At 39.7% G+C, this 17,508-nt stretch overlaps 1 protein-coding gene across 2 annotated transcripts in view; it reads left to right on the forward strand.

Annotated features, from left to right (window-relative positions):
• Nucleotides 1-7,607: 7,607 nt before the first annotated feature.
• The window catches only part of tox (thymocyte selection-associated high mobility group box), a 40,334-nt gene continuing 30,433 nt past the window's right edge, over nt 7,608-17,508 (forward strand). For both annotated transcript variants that reach the window (XM_072363638.1, XM_072363639.1), the window contains exon 1: nt 7,608-8,221. In XM_072363638.1, the coding sequence (XP_072219739.1) occupies nt 8,117-8,221 (105 nt within the window). In that variant the 5' untranslated portion in view covers nt 7,608-8,116. The remainder of the gene's footprint in view (nt 8,222-17,508) is intronic.

The raw sequence follows: 17,508 nt of genomic DNA on the forward strand, positions 1-17,508 counted from the left end.
CTCAGTGCCACTCTTTACTCCAACCCCCAACCAGCTGAGGTGGTTTACATGACAGTGTGAATGCACTTTTATGCTGATTGTTAACATTAAGTGGGAATGAAAATCATTCTCCGACAGCACAAACAGTGCGCAACATCAACTTAGTGTGCTAAAGTAAGAAAATGATCACTTCCCAGCATCTTGTGAAGATCCACTGAAAAAAAACCGCAACTTAGCAACACATTACGTGCAACAATGCGATGTTAGAGAGGCTGTGTTCATGTCACCTTCCCAGTATCTGGATCTCCACTGCCATTTTTGGTTTGTATTGAGAAAAGCTTCCAATAACGCACAACAGATACACACACTTGGCATGGTGTGCATACAGCTAGAAGTTTCAGGGCCAGAGAGACAAGGTTCAACATTTGATCCCACCCACCATGACTTCTTTTCTTTCTTTTTTTATGTCAAACTAGGGCAAAGAAAAAAATACATTCCTTTGATATGGTGTTGAACTAAGGAAAAAGTGAATAAAATGAATAGAGCTTGCCAAATATATCGCTTAGCCTACAATGCACTCATCTTCTATGAGCTCCAATCATTTCTACCAAATCCCACACACTTTTTTCCCCCCACTGACTTTGATTGATGGCGTTTACTGTATCAGCAATATGAGACTTTCTTCCTCCCAACAACAACCTGGTAGTTTTCCTTATGCAGGCCAAAACAACCTGTAATTACATTAAGAACATGTGGCCTCAAGTGATTGTGAGAGTAACTCTAAGGGAGTAGAGTAGAGCAGAGTAGAGAATAATTGTAAAAATAGTATCTATGAAGGTAATGGCTGTGTTTTCACTCTGGCCTTGATTGTTCTTTAACCCTAACCCTAATCATTTTAGATTTTTCATTGTAGCGTGTTGTTGCCTTTTTTTTCTTTTAGTCCATTCAAATTTCCCCCCACTGCCTTTCCTTGACCTCATTATGTTTTAAATTATGATTGTACCCTCTATGTAATCAGTTCTATTCAAATCTTTTTTGTCTCCTACCTGAGTGTGTACGATCAAGCAACGATAATGGCCTATTGAGGTACGTTGAGCCTAATGCCAGAATTCCATGACACAAAAGTGGATCTTAGCTAAATCACCGCAGTAGCTTATGCATGAATACACAGCCTGTTCCAGAAAATGGTCATTTTCAGAGTGTCGGATTGATATTGGCTAAGAACAAGCATCATCATTTCACTGATTCTTTTTCTCAGAATACCGCAGATAGCATTTTAATGTTGTCAGGCAGATATTGAATTGAGGTCTGACATTAAAACCAATCTGAAAGCACTTGATTGATGTTGAATAAATGTTGGATTTACCACCATAACAGATACCCAATCAATATTGATTCCACCATCAGCATAAAAAGTCAGTCTACAGTACACACCACATTGAGATGGCATCATGACTGTCAGATTTAACAATTGGCAGTGAATTGATCAAGTGTTGACTTGATAACAGCTTTTCAACTTTTACTTTATTGAATAAGTTATCCTCCATGGATTTTTAACCCCAAAAAATCAACCCAGAGCAACGTTTAATCAACTTTTTGTTGCCAGATCATGAGAAAAACTCTGGGAGCTGATGTTGAAACAAAGATCAGCACCACTCCACGTGTTAATTTGCTCCATTTCCATTGAAAAACAATCAGTAACATCTGCGCCTCTATTTATGCAGCTCTACATCACTTTAACTGGCCAAAAATATGAGCTCAATCACACCCTGGGGATCAACTCCCTTCTCATTAAGACGTTCACTGTAAGCAAAAGCAATAAGATAGAATAATGTACATGTATATGCATGTTATGAGAGAGAATATTGAAACAATTAAGGGATATGGCTCATTATAATAAAATATTCTTTAATGCGATACATTTATCATTCGCATTGGGCATTCGCTTCATCTATCTTCCACCTTTTCCATTCTTTTTGGTCTTTCAGTTTGAATCAGGTGAAGAAACTCTGGTAAAATGCTGGTATGTTAGAGAGACGACTTGAAAAGCTGACAGAAAAATTAGGATATGTATGCAGCAAAGGTCCAACTAGACACAAGACAATGACGACATGGTTCGAGTTTAAACATTAAGGCCACCATGGGACCCCTAAATGTTGATTACTAAAATCAACATGCGACCAAAAAAACATTAAAATCACTGCTGTGTTTAATTATTGTAGCAGCTGTGGCTCAGAGGGTAGAAAGTTGGATGTTGGAGCCTTATGTTCACCTGCTGAAGTGTTTTCATTGCCTGATATCAGACAGAAATGTCAACCTGAGCAGACTGATTCTAAGGGCTGGAAGCAGGCATTTTCACAGATGAGAGCACAAAGATTCTCATGTGAGACACATTCTCACAACTGGAAATGCTCCAGAGCAGCACATGGGTTCAACACGCAGAAGGAAAGATGGAGGACGCAAAAATCATGCTGCTAATACTACAGGGTTTTGATTACAGCATATTGAGTGTGTCTATAGATTTGTCTGCAATGAAAACCAAATTTACACGGATATTAATTCTGGATGTATTTTCAATGCGTCTGCAATATATGAAGCATATAAAACATACAGGCAAGCAGATGGGGATATTTTCTTGGAAAGACAATGTTCAACATTTTACATTTACCTCCACTAACAATGACTATATATATATATATATATATATATATATATATATATATATATATATATATATATATGTTTTTTTTTTAAAGCCAAACTTTGACCTTTGACCCATGTACAGGTACTGAATATGAATGACAATCTACATTATATGAATGCGAAACAAATAGTTGCATTTTATATGTTGCATCTTGAATTCTTAAACAAAAAAACTTAAAAATGAGTCGGTCTGCACATCAAAAAGCACAGCAGCCAGAGCCAACTGAAATATCACCTTCCTGTGTGACACTTGGCACTGGCAGCCAGAATCCAATCCCAATCAAAGCATCTAAATTCCTCATCCAGATTCTATAGTAAGACCAAATAGTTTCTAACTCAAATCACAACGGCAGGAGTTAAACCTGAATATTCAACCTGAGAATACGCTTCATGGCCGCAGAGGGGCCAAGAGCCATCATTTTTTCTAGATATGCTTTCTGTCACATTAACTACATCAACTACTTTGATTAGTTTTTTGATGCTATAATAAAGATAATTGGTGTTATGATTTGCTCTGAATAAGGTAGTAGAATGTTTTTCTTTCCCTCAGCAATCATTGTCTCCGTTAAATAACAAATGGGTTATACAGTACAGTAAGAGTAATTTAACCAGTAAGCAAATGTTTATATTATAATATCTAGCAAGCTCGGAGCCAAAGTGGGATGGACTAGCAAAAAGGGTGTACCCCGCCTTTTGCCCAGTGGTAGGTGGGATAGGCTTCAGCCCCCCCCCCGACCCTGAATTGGATTAAGTGGGAATAGAAATGGACGGATGGATGGAAAGCAGGAGCACGTCTACTCAATTTAAAATTTTCTTGACGTGCAGTTACTCTTTTATCTGTTTAGAAAAATGACAAGCGCACAGCAGTCGTACACAGCCTCAATACCTCGACTCCAGGAACTAGTCACTACTGCACTGCCTCGGATTTCGAAATACACCACCAGCATCCCAAGGTGGCTGCAAATTTTTCATAATATTTTGACTCCGGTTTTGCTCAGTGGGAGGATATAGTCACATGTTGTTCTTTTTAACACATTAGCTGGGGGTCATGGTTATGGGAAGACAGCGTCCCTTTTAGAAAAGATAATCTCGAGTTTTAAAAGTCAGGCAATAAGAATCAGTATAATCACGACACTGTCATACTAGAGAGAAAAGGTTGATTTTCACAAAAGAAACCTATAAATTAAGTTAAAAAGACATTTAAGAAGAAAAATGTAACAAAATACAAAAACATATTGTAAGATTATTGCACGAATGCTTGTAAATACAGCATGTAAGTAAACATCTGAATCATTTAGGATATAAGGTATTTTAAACATGAACTCTTCTGAAATACTTAAACTTAGATAGATTAAATCAGAATTTTTTTCACAGCTTTACAAACATTCTTATTCCTCTTGAATATTCTAATATCCTGATAGATTTTTCTACCCCTATTATCAGTTAACAACTCCCTTTTGCTCATTTTCTTCCTTTTCCGCCCTCTTTTTATTATCTCTTTCATACTGGAAAACTGCAAAGCCTGAAGGGCTAGCTGTTTTCACACAGGGGTGGATTGCTGTCCTATGAATCTATAATGTAATCCCCCTACATGAGGAGCCACACATCATTCAGATGCTACAGTACATTACGATCTCGACCTATAAGTTGGAGGGTTCATGCATGGGAATCTGAGAACTGTAGGGAGAGTGAGACTGAATGCGTTTGTGCTTCATTTCTGGATGTGTTTTTTTGTGTTGACATGAGCTGGTGTTTGGATGTTTGCAACTGTGTTCAAATCACAGTCTGTCCATGTGTGTGTGTGTGTGTGTGTGTGTGCACGCACATGTGCATTTGTACCAGAGGGTGCATATGTGGATAAGTGTTTTGAAAGTATATATGGCTTAGTATACATGTACACATGGTTTAGTGCCTATATACAATGTGTGTATGTGCAAGGAGTTTTATAGAGAGGAACTGTATGTGGGGGAGGAGAATGTGGAAGTGAATTATGCCTTTTTCGGAGGGGAGGGGTGCATATATGTATGTGTGTATGTGGGGGATGGGCGACTTACACTGTATGTTCACTAAGTATATGTGGGCTCGTTTGTTGTGTTGTATGTATGTGTGATAAAGCAGAAAATGCAGATTATGGTACATAAACTCTGCTGTGCATTTTTATGTTTTTCAATGGATGAAAAATGTTCCTTCAATGTGTGGTTGTGTGAGGGACTGGACCATATGCATATACTTACACTTGTAGCCCACATGTGTGCCTGTATTTCCATAAAGGGTGTAATTATGTGTGTCTCTGCAGGTACTTTATGTGTGTGAGCAGATTTTTTTGATTTTTTTTTCATACGCATGTGTGGCCATCTGTCTGAATGTACTGTATGAGTGTGAGTCTCAGAAATGGGCATGTATGAGTGTGCATGTGTGCGTGGGTGGGTGGGAGACGATCTCTTTGTTTATGTGCATCTTGTGTATATATATATATATATATATATATATATATTTGTAGAAAAATGCCATTAAAGATCAGCCTGGCAGAAATTAAATCAACATTTTGTCCGCATCAGTTTGTCCTGAATGTCTTCCTGTCTTTCTCTCCAAAACACACGGTCTGTTTCACTGTTTCATTTATGCTGTAACCACTCTGAAGCATCACTCACAGACTGTCTGGTTCTATTATTTTCCATGCGTTATGTTTGTTCTTTGCAGGAGGTGAATTAAGGTCTGTAAGATATTGCTACTGTAACATGGCACAATGAAGACTTCCTTTGTTAGGATTCCACCTGTAGTTTGCAACTACATGACAATAGTTTAACATTTAGCTTTCATGCAGTATTTGCAGTTTTATTCCTTTACTCTGAATTTTTTTTTTTTTAAATTCCCCAGGAACTTGTTGCATTATCGTTTGACTGGGATGGCCACAAACAGTGTATATTCAATGTAAGAAACCAACATAGAGCTCTCTCTGAACTGGTCACCGGATTCCTTTCCTCCCACACTTTTTCCGGTGTTGGATAGCAGGTGTCTGTATCCAATTATCTGTAACTTTATAATATCAGCAACCTGACATTCACGCCCACCTCTTTCCATTAATGGGCAGCTTTGTGGGGTTGAGGTTTGTACAGTGACGCTTGAAAGTTTTTGAACACTTTGATATATCTGTATGAATATGACCTAAATATCAGATTTTTAAAAGGGTCCTTAAAGTTCTGATTAGCTAGAAAAATGACGCAAAATAATGATTGCTCTACTGATGATATTGAAATGATATTTGATGTGGGGAAAAAATGGTTTAATCTTGTTTCCAGTATGTGTTGTGGCCATCTGAACAGCAGTGACTGCAGCTAAATGTTTCTAGTGGCTGTTAATCAGTCCCACTCATCTACTTTGATGAAATTTTGTCCATTCCTAGATTAAAACCTAGGATGTTGCTGGTTTTCCCTCCGTCAACTGCTCGCTTCAGGTCCATGACATTTCTGTTGGATTAAGGTCAGGACTTTGACTTGGCCATTGCACAAGATTAATTTTATTTCTCTTTAACCGTTCTTTGGTTGGCTGACTTGTGTGCTTAGGGTCATGCTCTTGCTGCTTGACCCACTTTCTCCTGAGATTCAGATCACAGATAGACCTCCTGACATTTTCGTTTAGACTTCTTTGGTACAATTCAGAATTCAAAGGTTCATCAGTCATGGCAAGCCTTCCCTGGCCCATTTGCAGCAAAATGGGCCCGGACCACAATACCACCAGCATGCACAATCTTTCTGACTGTGGATTGGTGGGATCGAACTTCATAAGAGATCATTTTGTAACATTTTCCAGCTCGATGAGAATCTTTTCTGAGGCCCTTGACCATCTCCTTTGTTTGTGCCTTGATGCACGTCTACAAACATATGTTGTGAAGTTCAGAGTTTTAAAATATCCTTGTTCTTTACTTAAAACAGAGAACTTGTTCATATCTGTTTGTGAAGCCATGGACAGAACTGATTAGTTCTCCAGTCTCACTGAGTTCTGAGCTGAAACTTTGGTTCCAAGTTACTATGCCAAATATGGCTTGTGCAATATCTGTGGGCAAATCCTATATGGAAAATAGAAATTGTTATTTTATAATCTGTATGTTTTTGTGTCAATTACCATTAATTAGCTTTTGCTTGTTTTTTAAAGATGTGTATCTACTATCAAACTATTACGAGGCTTGTACTGTAACAACTGCTCAAAATGTTACAAAATTGATCAATAAAATATCAATTGCAGTTTGAATAAAAACAAACTCATCAACTATGTTCTCACGTTTGTAACTGTCCAGTTTCAGCTTTTTTAATTTAATTTTATGTGCTTTAAATTTTAATTTTATGTGGAAGGACTTTATATAAGGAAATAATTAAGTAAGCATCTAAGTACTACAGACTGCCATAATGTAACAATGAATATACATAGAATATACAATAGGTAAACACCCAAAGCAAAAGATTGTTTTGAAATGATCTAAGTTAAAGCATGATGTACTGAACATAAAACAACACATCTCTTTCCCCCCATTTTTTGTAAACCCTGGGAGTGCATTCATTTAGGCTGCAGAAAGACCTGCCTGGACCTTGCTATACTCATCTTCCTCTAGATGGAGTACGTGCTGCCGTTCAACACCGACCTTCTTTGCCAAAGTAGACCTAGCAACATATTGCGGTACCATCAAAAATAAAGTCACTCTATGCAGTGGATTCTCAAAGAATGATTTTCCTTACAAAACTGAAATATCCGGTTTTAGTGAGTGTGTTCATCTGGGTTTGGAGTACTCATGCTTGCTTCGTCACCTCCATACTCTTGTTTTTGTTCGGTCCGAACTAGGGCTTTTAATTTGTGAGAAATAAAACTTCCGGTTTATTGTGGCTAACTCGAGCCAGCTTGTGTTAGGAGCTCTTTGTATGAGTGGTCCGCGAGACAGTAGAGCACCGGGCACACGCGCGGCAACAACAGCAGCAGCAGGAAAACGTGAAGCACAGAGTCCCAAGCGGGGACACACAGGGTTCAGCGACGTACCCGGTCCGAAACACACATCGCAACTGGATACGTACTGATAAAAGGAGGGAAAACGGCGTTTTTTTAAAAAAAGGGCTCAATTTCCTTCCAACGTTTGTTTTAACGACAGAAGTGCGTTTACCGGGAACTTTGCTCCCCAGAGCAGCAGTTACTGGAGCATGAAAGCCGGCGTGTAGAGAAAAGCATCAATCCTAAACTTCAGACTTTAGCTAGATATAGGCTCATTTTACTGATGAACCGAACCAAGCATTTTTAAACAAACCTTTTCTTTGGACCGACGTTGTTTCTATGCGTCGTCCCTAAGAGACTAAAACCTTTTAACTTTGCGAGTTTGTTTTTAGTGGCTCCTAAAACTCAGAAGAGAAAGTCGAAAAGAAAGAAAGACGGAGACGTGGATGTATTTTCAGCCATGGATGTAACAGTTTACCCACCTCCTCCGCAGCATTTGGCCGCACCAGACCACACCAGACTGGGGCAGCTCTCCTACCCTGACCCGGCCTTTGGGACCAACAAGGTAAGGAGGGATAGTCGAAAAAAAGTATTTTTCGTAATGTGCTTCTGTTTGCCATTCACATGGGATAAAAGCCATTTTGTGCTGTCCTGTTCTGACTACCTTTGCTACTCCCCGCTCTGTGTATTCTTCTTTCTTGCCCCGCTAATTAAGTCGTAATTAATTGTCTTATTTGACTCCAGTTAATTAACGCAGCCATTGAATGTAACTACATTTTAGTGCTGCTCAGTTCTTCCTCTCACCGGCTGATATGTAATTTTACTCTGGCTTTCTCGTCAATAATGTAATGACACCTATAATTAAAACTTCTCCACTGGTAATTATTGTTAATTGCGTTTAAACACGCTCCTCGTTTTTTTTAGTCCAAGCAGAAGAGATGCGGTCATGACAATGTGATACATAACCAGCAGAAATGAGACGACCATGCCGAACAATCTTTTTCTATTGCTTCGAATAAATTATTTCCACCAGAATTCACAGCAGGGCCTCTCATTTCTGCCTCTGTTATGCTCAAGTTGATTAGTGTCTTGGAGGATCAGTTGTCTTCCTCCCACCACAGCGAGGTCAAAGGTCAGGGTCAGATCCACAACACAAACCTGGACTTGGTAGGGATCCTGTGTCTGGCTGAAATTGACTGCTGGAACAGGACAACTGAATCCTAGGTTCACTAATTGTCTTCAACATACCTGTCTCGCTATGCTGAGGGATGCTCCTCAGAATAAGCGGTCTGTGAACCTGAAGACACACAGATGCGCCAAAACCGCCTTCATTTGACAGTGACGAATTGTTTTATGATTTAATTGTGTCCAACTGATGTGTGCAGCCAGCACAATTAACAACAGATTATTGACCTCTCCTCGGTCTTGGTGCGGTACCGTAGGACATTTTTGTTTGGTAGTTCTGTAGATTTGAAAGCAGGTGCGTAGAAATAACACGTACAGAAGTTACAAACTGCAAACAACCATTTTGTTTTCCTGCCGTGTGGACTCTTCTTTCTCGCTCTTTCAATTTTTTTTTAACTCTGTTTCGTCCAGCTTCGTTGATGTGATATGTTTACACAGTTTTAGTGTTTCCAAAGTAATCAAAGTAAAACAATCAGAACGTTCACACATTTTAGGGATTACACAGAGCAGGGTGGTACGCTGAGATTTGAATGAAATGGATGAAAAAGTAAGAGTTAATATTAGACTAAGTGTTTTATATGTCTGTTCTAGACTCTTGTGTGTTAACGCTGGCTTTACTTAACTGAGCCCTTTGTTTTTTTTTTTGTTTTTTTTTACTGGCTGTTTTTACAACCCTTATCTGTTTCATGTCATGGACTAAGTGAACCTAATAAAACCCAAATAGACTTTTCATCTTTGATTGGGTGACGACTTTGTGACCGAACGGATTGTCTTCAGGCCAGTTATCTCATCCTTCCCAAGGTGCTCCCTGTTCCACTAATGTATGAGTTTTCCTTCACTTCAGCTTCGACTAAACACCTTTGGTTAGCAAAGAGCCGCTGAAGTTCCCCCTGTAAACTGACTTTTGCTGCATACATGTTTCATGTTAAATATTAGATACGGGATATTTTGCACATTTTAAGTACTTTACGGGATGGACAGTTCTGTTTTTCAACATGTTTAGCTATATTTTCTTGGGGGAATAACCCACTTTGAGGAAATTAGCCCATAAGTTAATGGGATAGTGTAGTGGTAAGATTGCCACCTTTCATGTGGGTGACAAGGTTTCAAATCCCCTACATACAAGATACTATCTCTAGTAGGGGTCCTCAGGCAAGACCCCCTTACCCTGACTGCCTACCACTGTAACTCACTTTGGATAAAAGCATCTGCTAAATGCATAAACATAATGATCAATAGTTTAATTATCATAATAATTAGGTATATTTTGTCAGAAGAAAGTGTGATTAGTCCCATTAGTCGTCACTGTTAGCAGTGTTATTCTGTGCTGTCTGACACACAGAATAATGTTTAGCATTGCCAACAGCCTCGAAGATCCAGCTAAAGCCATAAACCACTGGACAGCAACTCAGAGGAAATTATACTAGTTTATGCTGTAGTGTTAATCAACTGGACTCTTCCAAATTGTTTTCATAAACATTACAACTCTGTGATGCTCACAGTGAAGTATTACCAGCAATTAAATACATTAAATAGCAATGAATTATCAACATCCCTAGTCAGTATAGCCCCCTGAGGTCTTTAAGGGAAAAAAAACGAACAGTTAAAAAACTTTATGTACCTTCCACAAGGCAGAATAGATGTGCAGCAGCTGGAAAATGGACAAAACATAAAGACTTTGAAAAGCATGTCGTGTTATTCCAGAGATACAGTTTGATTGATGTATAATGGGGGGAAAATGTTAGTTTCTCTTCAACTAAGTGCAAAAAAAGCAAACCCCTTGCAATTATTGCCCATTAAAGTGTCCTAGGGTTTTAGGTTTGACATTCAGCAACTTTGGCTCTGAAAGTTGTTGACATAAGACTCTTTCACTCACACGTTCTGCCACATTGGCGAAAAAGACGTCCGTGTTAACCTGCCGCGGTTCCTCCTGGTAATTCACACATGCCAGACAGAGGCGGCTCAGTCCCACATCACTGTGTCCTCATACACATCCAACAACGCAGAAGTAGAGTGACGAGTCCTGCGACTCTGGCTTGATGCATGTAAGCACACGTGAGGTGGGATCGTTTCGACTCCCTCGCTGGCTCAGATTCGGCTCTACTTCCAACTGCCTGCTGGGACGTACGGTCTTTGCTACAGGACTTGACTCACCATTGCAGTAGGGTCTGTTAGTATTTATGTTCTGCATAAGAAGAAGAAGGAAGTGTGAGCCTTGTGTTTTCTGCAACGTCGTACTAAACCGGTCTCTCTTGTGGAAGTGTTGCCTTATTAGAAGAACCGAGGACGATAAAAGAGAAGAGATTGTATGGGACATGTTGAGTTAGCCGTCTCCTTTCTGCCATCACAGCCACCTCCCCTTTCCCGCTCTTGTTGGCTACGCTGAACAGCCCATAAAAGTGAGCGCTCTCACCAACAGACCCAATGCAACAGGTTGATTTTGCATCCACAGAGTTTCAAATTTCAGATTTCCATACGTGCCCGATGGCCGATTCTTGACTCGGTGTATAAAAATTCTCTGAACTCATCCTAAAGGCGACTTCCCTGATGTTTCTGTGTACAAACTATCTGGTAGGAATTCAAAAGTAAGAACTGTTTCACCACAAGCTTTTTAGCTGATTGTGAAGACTTAAAAAGGATATTAAATTCATGTCGTTATTAGTTGTTTTTCTGTTTAGTTTTCTTTTCCCATAACCATCTTTTTACATGTCTACTGACCAAACTCACCGTACAGTATACCAGGGTGCCTGTTTTTAAGCTCAGAATCACGTTATTTGTGGAAAGGCTCCATACAGCACAGTAATGTGTTGTTGCTAGTGAGCGTACTTGCTTCAGAAAACGGGAGGGAGAGATAGACGGTAGATGTTGGGGATGTGGAGAGAGCAAACTGTGCGGTTGGGGGTAGGGACTGGAGAGAGATAGAGAGGGTTGTTGGGGGTAGGGATGTCGTAGATGAGAGAGCGAAAGAGTGACAGAGAGAGTGTGTGCTGTGGGGGTGGGGCCACCAGGGTTTGTACTATATTTCTGTCTGCGTGTCTTTTGATTCACGGCTCTGTCGACCTGATAGACGAGATCATATTACTGCGAAAGGGGGAGAGAGAATGTGGAAGGGGAGGAGGACAAGAAAGGAGGGTGGCAGGAAGTGGAAGAAGAAAGCAGGAAGCGGAGAGAAAAAAAAAACAATAGTTGAGGAACAAAAAAAAGGGAATAGGTATTACAGAGTGAGGCAGAAGAAGTGTGTCCCACAGATGTGTAAAGCGCTGATAACACTGGTGGTCGACAATTTTCACCTCAATAAAAGTGGAAAAAAAATCTGCAGAAATACCACTGAGGAGGCTGGATTTCACTGTATATTATACCCGTGGTTGGGAGTGATGATGACCAGTCTAACACTTAATTCATTCTTTTGGGTACATATAGTTGCTCCTTGGATGGCTTTTTTTTTTTTATTAAAAAAAATCAATGTGGTGACTGTATTCAGCAGTTTATCCCACAAACCCAGAGCAGCGGAGCCTTGTTAGAGATCCAGAATTAACCTCAGCTCACCCTGCTTTCCCCGTACTCATTAAACATAATGTATTGCACTGCTTATACTTCACATTTCGCTGCATGTGAGGGAGAATGTAAGAAGGGGAGATGGTACTGTGTGATTACACAGAACACGTGACGTATGGATTCAGACCTGACAACACGTTTAGGTTCCCTCGCAGAAATTCTACTTGCAGTCCGAACATGATCAGTTTTTGTGATGTCATCCATAGAAAGTATTTGTTTTGATATTTAATTGTTCGAGCAAAATTGTAATGTTAAAAAAAAGAAAAACTGCCTCTTAACATCTGAACATCTCCCACTTTTCCTTTTACGCATCAACTGTGGCTGCAGGATAGTATAATGGGTGTTTTTTTTAGTTTTCTGTTGCTTACGAGTAATAAGTTGATCTGCAGATTAAAGGATAATGAAATTGATCTGTATTTGCAGCCTAGTGTATAACATTAATGGAGCTGGTGGGAGATAGGTGTCAGGAAATGATTAATGTGTTTTAATGGATTTTGGTTAATCTTAAGAGTTTTTTTTTTTAATCTGGAAAATGTCACACGGGAAATTACTCTTATTTTTGTCCCAACTGCCCTTTCTCTCAAGATATGTTCTCTCTCTCTCTCTCCCTGCTCAGATGGTTTTGTTAACTTATCATAAAAGAAACTGAACAGTATGGCTACGATTAACAGTAAGACCAAAAGAGATGGGATAAGAATGAAGTTGAGGAGGTGGTTGTGCTTGGGTATCTCAAACCTCGACAGGCTTCACATACAGTTGTGCTCTTTTGCGTAAGTATACGTCGCAGTTGATGTTGTTTCGGGTTCCAAAAACCTTGAGTGACACATTCAGGAATTCATTTAATGCCACACGCTCCCTCCACGGTCTTATAGTCTTATACCTGTTATGTAGAATTTATGTTGCATGTATTTTTAATTGACATCAGCTCGGCTGACTGACAGATGGCGGCGCACATTTTCGCTGCTACTGCGTGGCTTTATTTATTTGTTAGAGTTTTAAAATGTTGTTTTTGTAGAATAAAGCCATTTTAAAACTAAAAGTGTCTGAGTGGTTGTGGCCAGCAGCCAGCTTAGTGTCCCTGTTTCTGGTTCTTGTGCATCGTTTAGCCATGCTTTGACTGGATATCATGCCCCGGTTTTCTACAAATACGAATAAGAGCAGCGCGTTTGATCCAAAACTGTACATTTGTGACATCACTTAAGCCTATTCCAAAGGATGTGTATTACGTGTTATGGTGCAAGCATGTGAAGTTCTAGTTCTGTTCAATTTAAGGCCCCATGCAAGATGGGATGAATCAGTGAGAGGGAGAGAGAAATGAAAGAGGGACAGCGAGAAAGAGAGAGACAGAGTGCCTAATGTAAACATAATGATTATGAAAGCTGGGTGAGGTATTTCTAAAGCAAATATAGAAGACGAGAGAACGCTGAGGAAAGAACACGGCAAAGAAAGGGACTGGTGGATTTAAATTGAATGAAAACAGTGCAACGTTGTCAGAAGACAGGGTGAGGTTTGAAAAATGTGGAAAGCCCAGAAGGAACAGAGGCAAGAGATAGTAAGTGAGAGAAGTATTTATCAAGATATGTGCTGTATAGATTGAACTGTTCCAGCTCTGTCTTTCACACAGTCATCTGCCAAAGACAATAGGTGTTTTCAAATCATGCGAATTTTCGAATCATCGTCTTTGTGGCATCATCATCGCTGTAGTTTTTGCTTACTGAACATAGTGAACACGGAGCGACACAAGTTTGGTCCTTATTTAATTAAAGAGATGCTGTTGATGTTTGGAAAGTTATGCAGGAAGGCGGTTGGTGCTGCAAGGCTTAGCAACATTAAAGAGGGAAATGTTGCAATTTATGCAAATTAACTTTCGCATACAAACTGTGCAGTCATTTCCCAAATAGACTTGCTAGGAAATGTGAGGCAGTGGTGGCACTGAGGGATCAGTAGGCTTCTTTCAGGATAAGATTTGGACGACCATTAAGCAGTTTAACAGCTGGAAAACCACAGCTGTAAATAATGAATTGAATCACGGTTGAATTCCATTAAGCTGCTTCAGTGTCAGGGCCCTGATGTTGTTATTGATGGTTCGCTGTCACTGTGTCATGGAATAAGCGACACTTTAGAGGAACTGATATTCTGTGATAGAAGATATCCGCTGTGATAGAAACATTTTTAGGTTTCTGAGTTTCTTACACGCCTCATTGGGATGTCCTTTGTCCTCCAGGCTGAAGTGCTGCTTGACAACAAATGGTTGGAGAAAATCTTTCTGTTGCTGTGTTTGCTAACAAGCAAGGGTCTTCTCTCTGTGAGTCATAGACTAAAAAGTGATTTGGACTTAAGGTCTTTTCAAACACGCCTCCGTTGTGCATCAGTGTCATGCGTGAAAGTGCTGAAAAGTGTTGTGTATTTCCCCCAGAAGCCATACGAACTTGTTGAAAATTCACAGATTGAACAATGTTCGAAACTTTTCAGTGACTTTTCAGTGACTCACAGCAGGACAGCTCTCACTTCTAATGAGTCTAACATTTATAGGAGCTACTCAAAACACTTATCAGAGATTCGTTTTTTTAAACTTTAGCCCCACAGAGCTATCGTCATGCTTCTGTGCCCCGAGCTTAAAAAAGAACTAATCAAAATGTATCTGTGGTAATGTGCATCCAGGGGCAGTTTTATCAGAAATGTCTCTGCTTACTCATTCAATCTTTAAGTTGGTCCATTTGCATCTAATCCATAGATTATACTGGAGCAGCTTGGAATGGGATTGACAGCCCAAAGTAACCTGACAAAAACAGGAGGACTCCTTTTAACTCAACCATGTGTGAGTCGCCATGAAGAACAGAACATCATCATCACACCCTTTTCTCCTTAAGCTTAGTGTATACCTGCAGGGTACATACTGTGTTTTCATGTAATGTTAAATCTGCTCCACGTGAGCTGGCAGACTGAACTTACTGTATATTGTGAGGGCTGGCAAGTAGCCATGGCATAAACAGGATAATCCTCTCTGCTATGAAAAATAATGCACTCTTCACAGAACCTGAAAGGAAGTATTACCATTTTTAAGGAACAATCATTGTCAGTCAGGATTACAAAAATGAATTAATATGGTGAATTAAAAATGCCTCGTATCAGACAGCAATATGTGTGAGTGTTATGGTATTTGGTGTTCCTATAGTGGCGTACAGTGAAAACCTCACCAGATCTAATAACACTAAGACATTTGGCTCCAATGCTTCTTGCAATGTATCAGCAGTGTTTCGATATTTCAGTCCAAGCTATTCCAATATATGCTCAGTACATTCACTGTTATCTTACCCTGTGGCCCTCTTCCAGCAGTTTTCTGCACGTACAGTAGTTCTGCTTTTGGGTCTTCCAGTTTTCTAACCATTTAAAGTGTCGTCATTTTATCTAATTATCTATCAGAACACACGCAGTCAATCTGTCAGTCCGTCTGTCCAAGTTGGCATTCTTTCTTACATGGGAACATCTCACCAGACTCCTCTGCTTCCCCCCACCCTTCAAGCTGGCTGGTGATTGGGTGACTATCGGTACTGTTGCTCGTGTGCTGGTTTGTGTGAAAGCGCTTCAGTGGGTGAAATTGCGAGGACAGAGCGATGAGGGACTCCTTGTTGGTGGAGGGATGCCAAATGGAACAGATGGGCGGAGACAGTGCGCTGCCAGAAGAGACTAATTATCAGGATTTCGGCTCCAAAACAAACATATTGCAATCAAATCACATACTGCAATCATTGCTGCATTGTTCTGTGTGTGTGTGTGTGTGTACTGTATTAGTGACAAGGACTTGGATCAATTAACTTGTGGTGGACGAGATTGGATCAGCTCCCGTGGCATTATTCAGGAATTGTTGGAGCCCATTTTTCTGTTGCAACTGGCTTTTGTTCACGATTCTGCAATCATAGCTGTTGTAGAGAAGTGCTAATTGCCGTGGATAGATTGGAATAAAGTTGTAACATTTTAGATTTGTAAAGTTGTGTCTGTTTTGACCCTGCTTCTCTCTGCCTCTACTAACTATTTGTTACTTAAACAGACGTTCCTACTTCTCTGTGGTTTATCTGGTGCTTCTGTGTTGTGCAGACAATGGAAAATGGGAGATCTTGAACTGAACTCCTCTCGTATGCTACTTCCTTATCTGAAAATCAAGATTCTGATTCCTAAACTGTACACACACGAACTGTTGCCTGGTTTATATCATGTCAACAATGTCGTAGACGGTAACATCACAGTCACACACATTTATTTGTTGCGGAAGTTTTTCATTGTGAGTTAAGGTTACACAAAACTCGCAGTTTGTTCCGATGTTTTGCTTACTCTCCCTCAAAATACTAACAGTGTATATTCCATCATATTCCATTCAACAAATCACCACTGAGATGACTCCAAATAAATGCTAATGTTGCGCTGAACTGTTGGATATAGATACATATATTTTAACTTTATAGCAGGGCCAAATGGACTATTAGCGGCGCCGTTTTAACGACGCAGTCAAACAACGTGCCGTGACGCGGGAAACATAAACAAAGATGTCGGCAGTGTGGAGATATTTTAAAGTGTCGGCGAGCGAGAAAAGAATTGCAGTTTGCAACAAGTCTTTGACCAAAGTATCTAGAGGAGGTTCCTCTGCAAAGACCTTTGGCACTACTGCTTTAATGAATCATTTAAAAGCCTGTACCTGTATCAGTGTATGAGGCTACAAGCACACACTTATAGCGATTTACCTGAGCCTTCTGTTTACATTATTAGCCTAATGTGACTAAGTAGACTTGTGCCAACAGGACAATAATTCATTTGTTGTGGGTTTATCCACTTTTATGCACTTTAGTTTTTTTGGGAATGCACTTCTGATGCAAGTTTTGTTTGAAGTAGATATTTCTGAACTCAGTTATATAGGGCTAATATAAATGTGAAACTACTGGAATATTCAACTGTCAGAATATTAAATAAATATTTACTTTCTTTTGAAAATCATGACTAAAAATGTATTTTATTTAGGCAATATTTAAAAAAAAGAATAATGAAAAACTTAACAACCACATTCGGTATTCGGCCAAGCATTTGATCTTTATTTGGCTTAGGCCACAAATTTTCAATTAT

The sequence above is a fragment of the Leuresthes tenuis genome, unplaced genomic scaffold, assembly GCF_036924035.1.
Source record: "Leuresthes tenuis unplaced genomic scaffold, fLeuTen1.0.hap1 SCAF_14, whole genome shotgun sequence".
Lineage (NCBI taxonomy): Eukaryota > Metazoa > Chordata > Actinopteri > Atheriniformes > Atherinopsidae > Leuresthes > Leuresthes tenuis.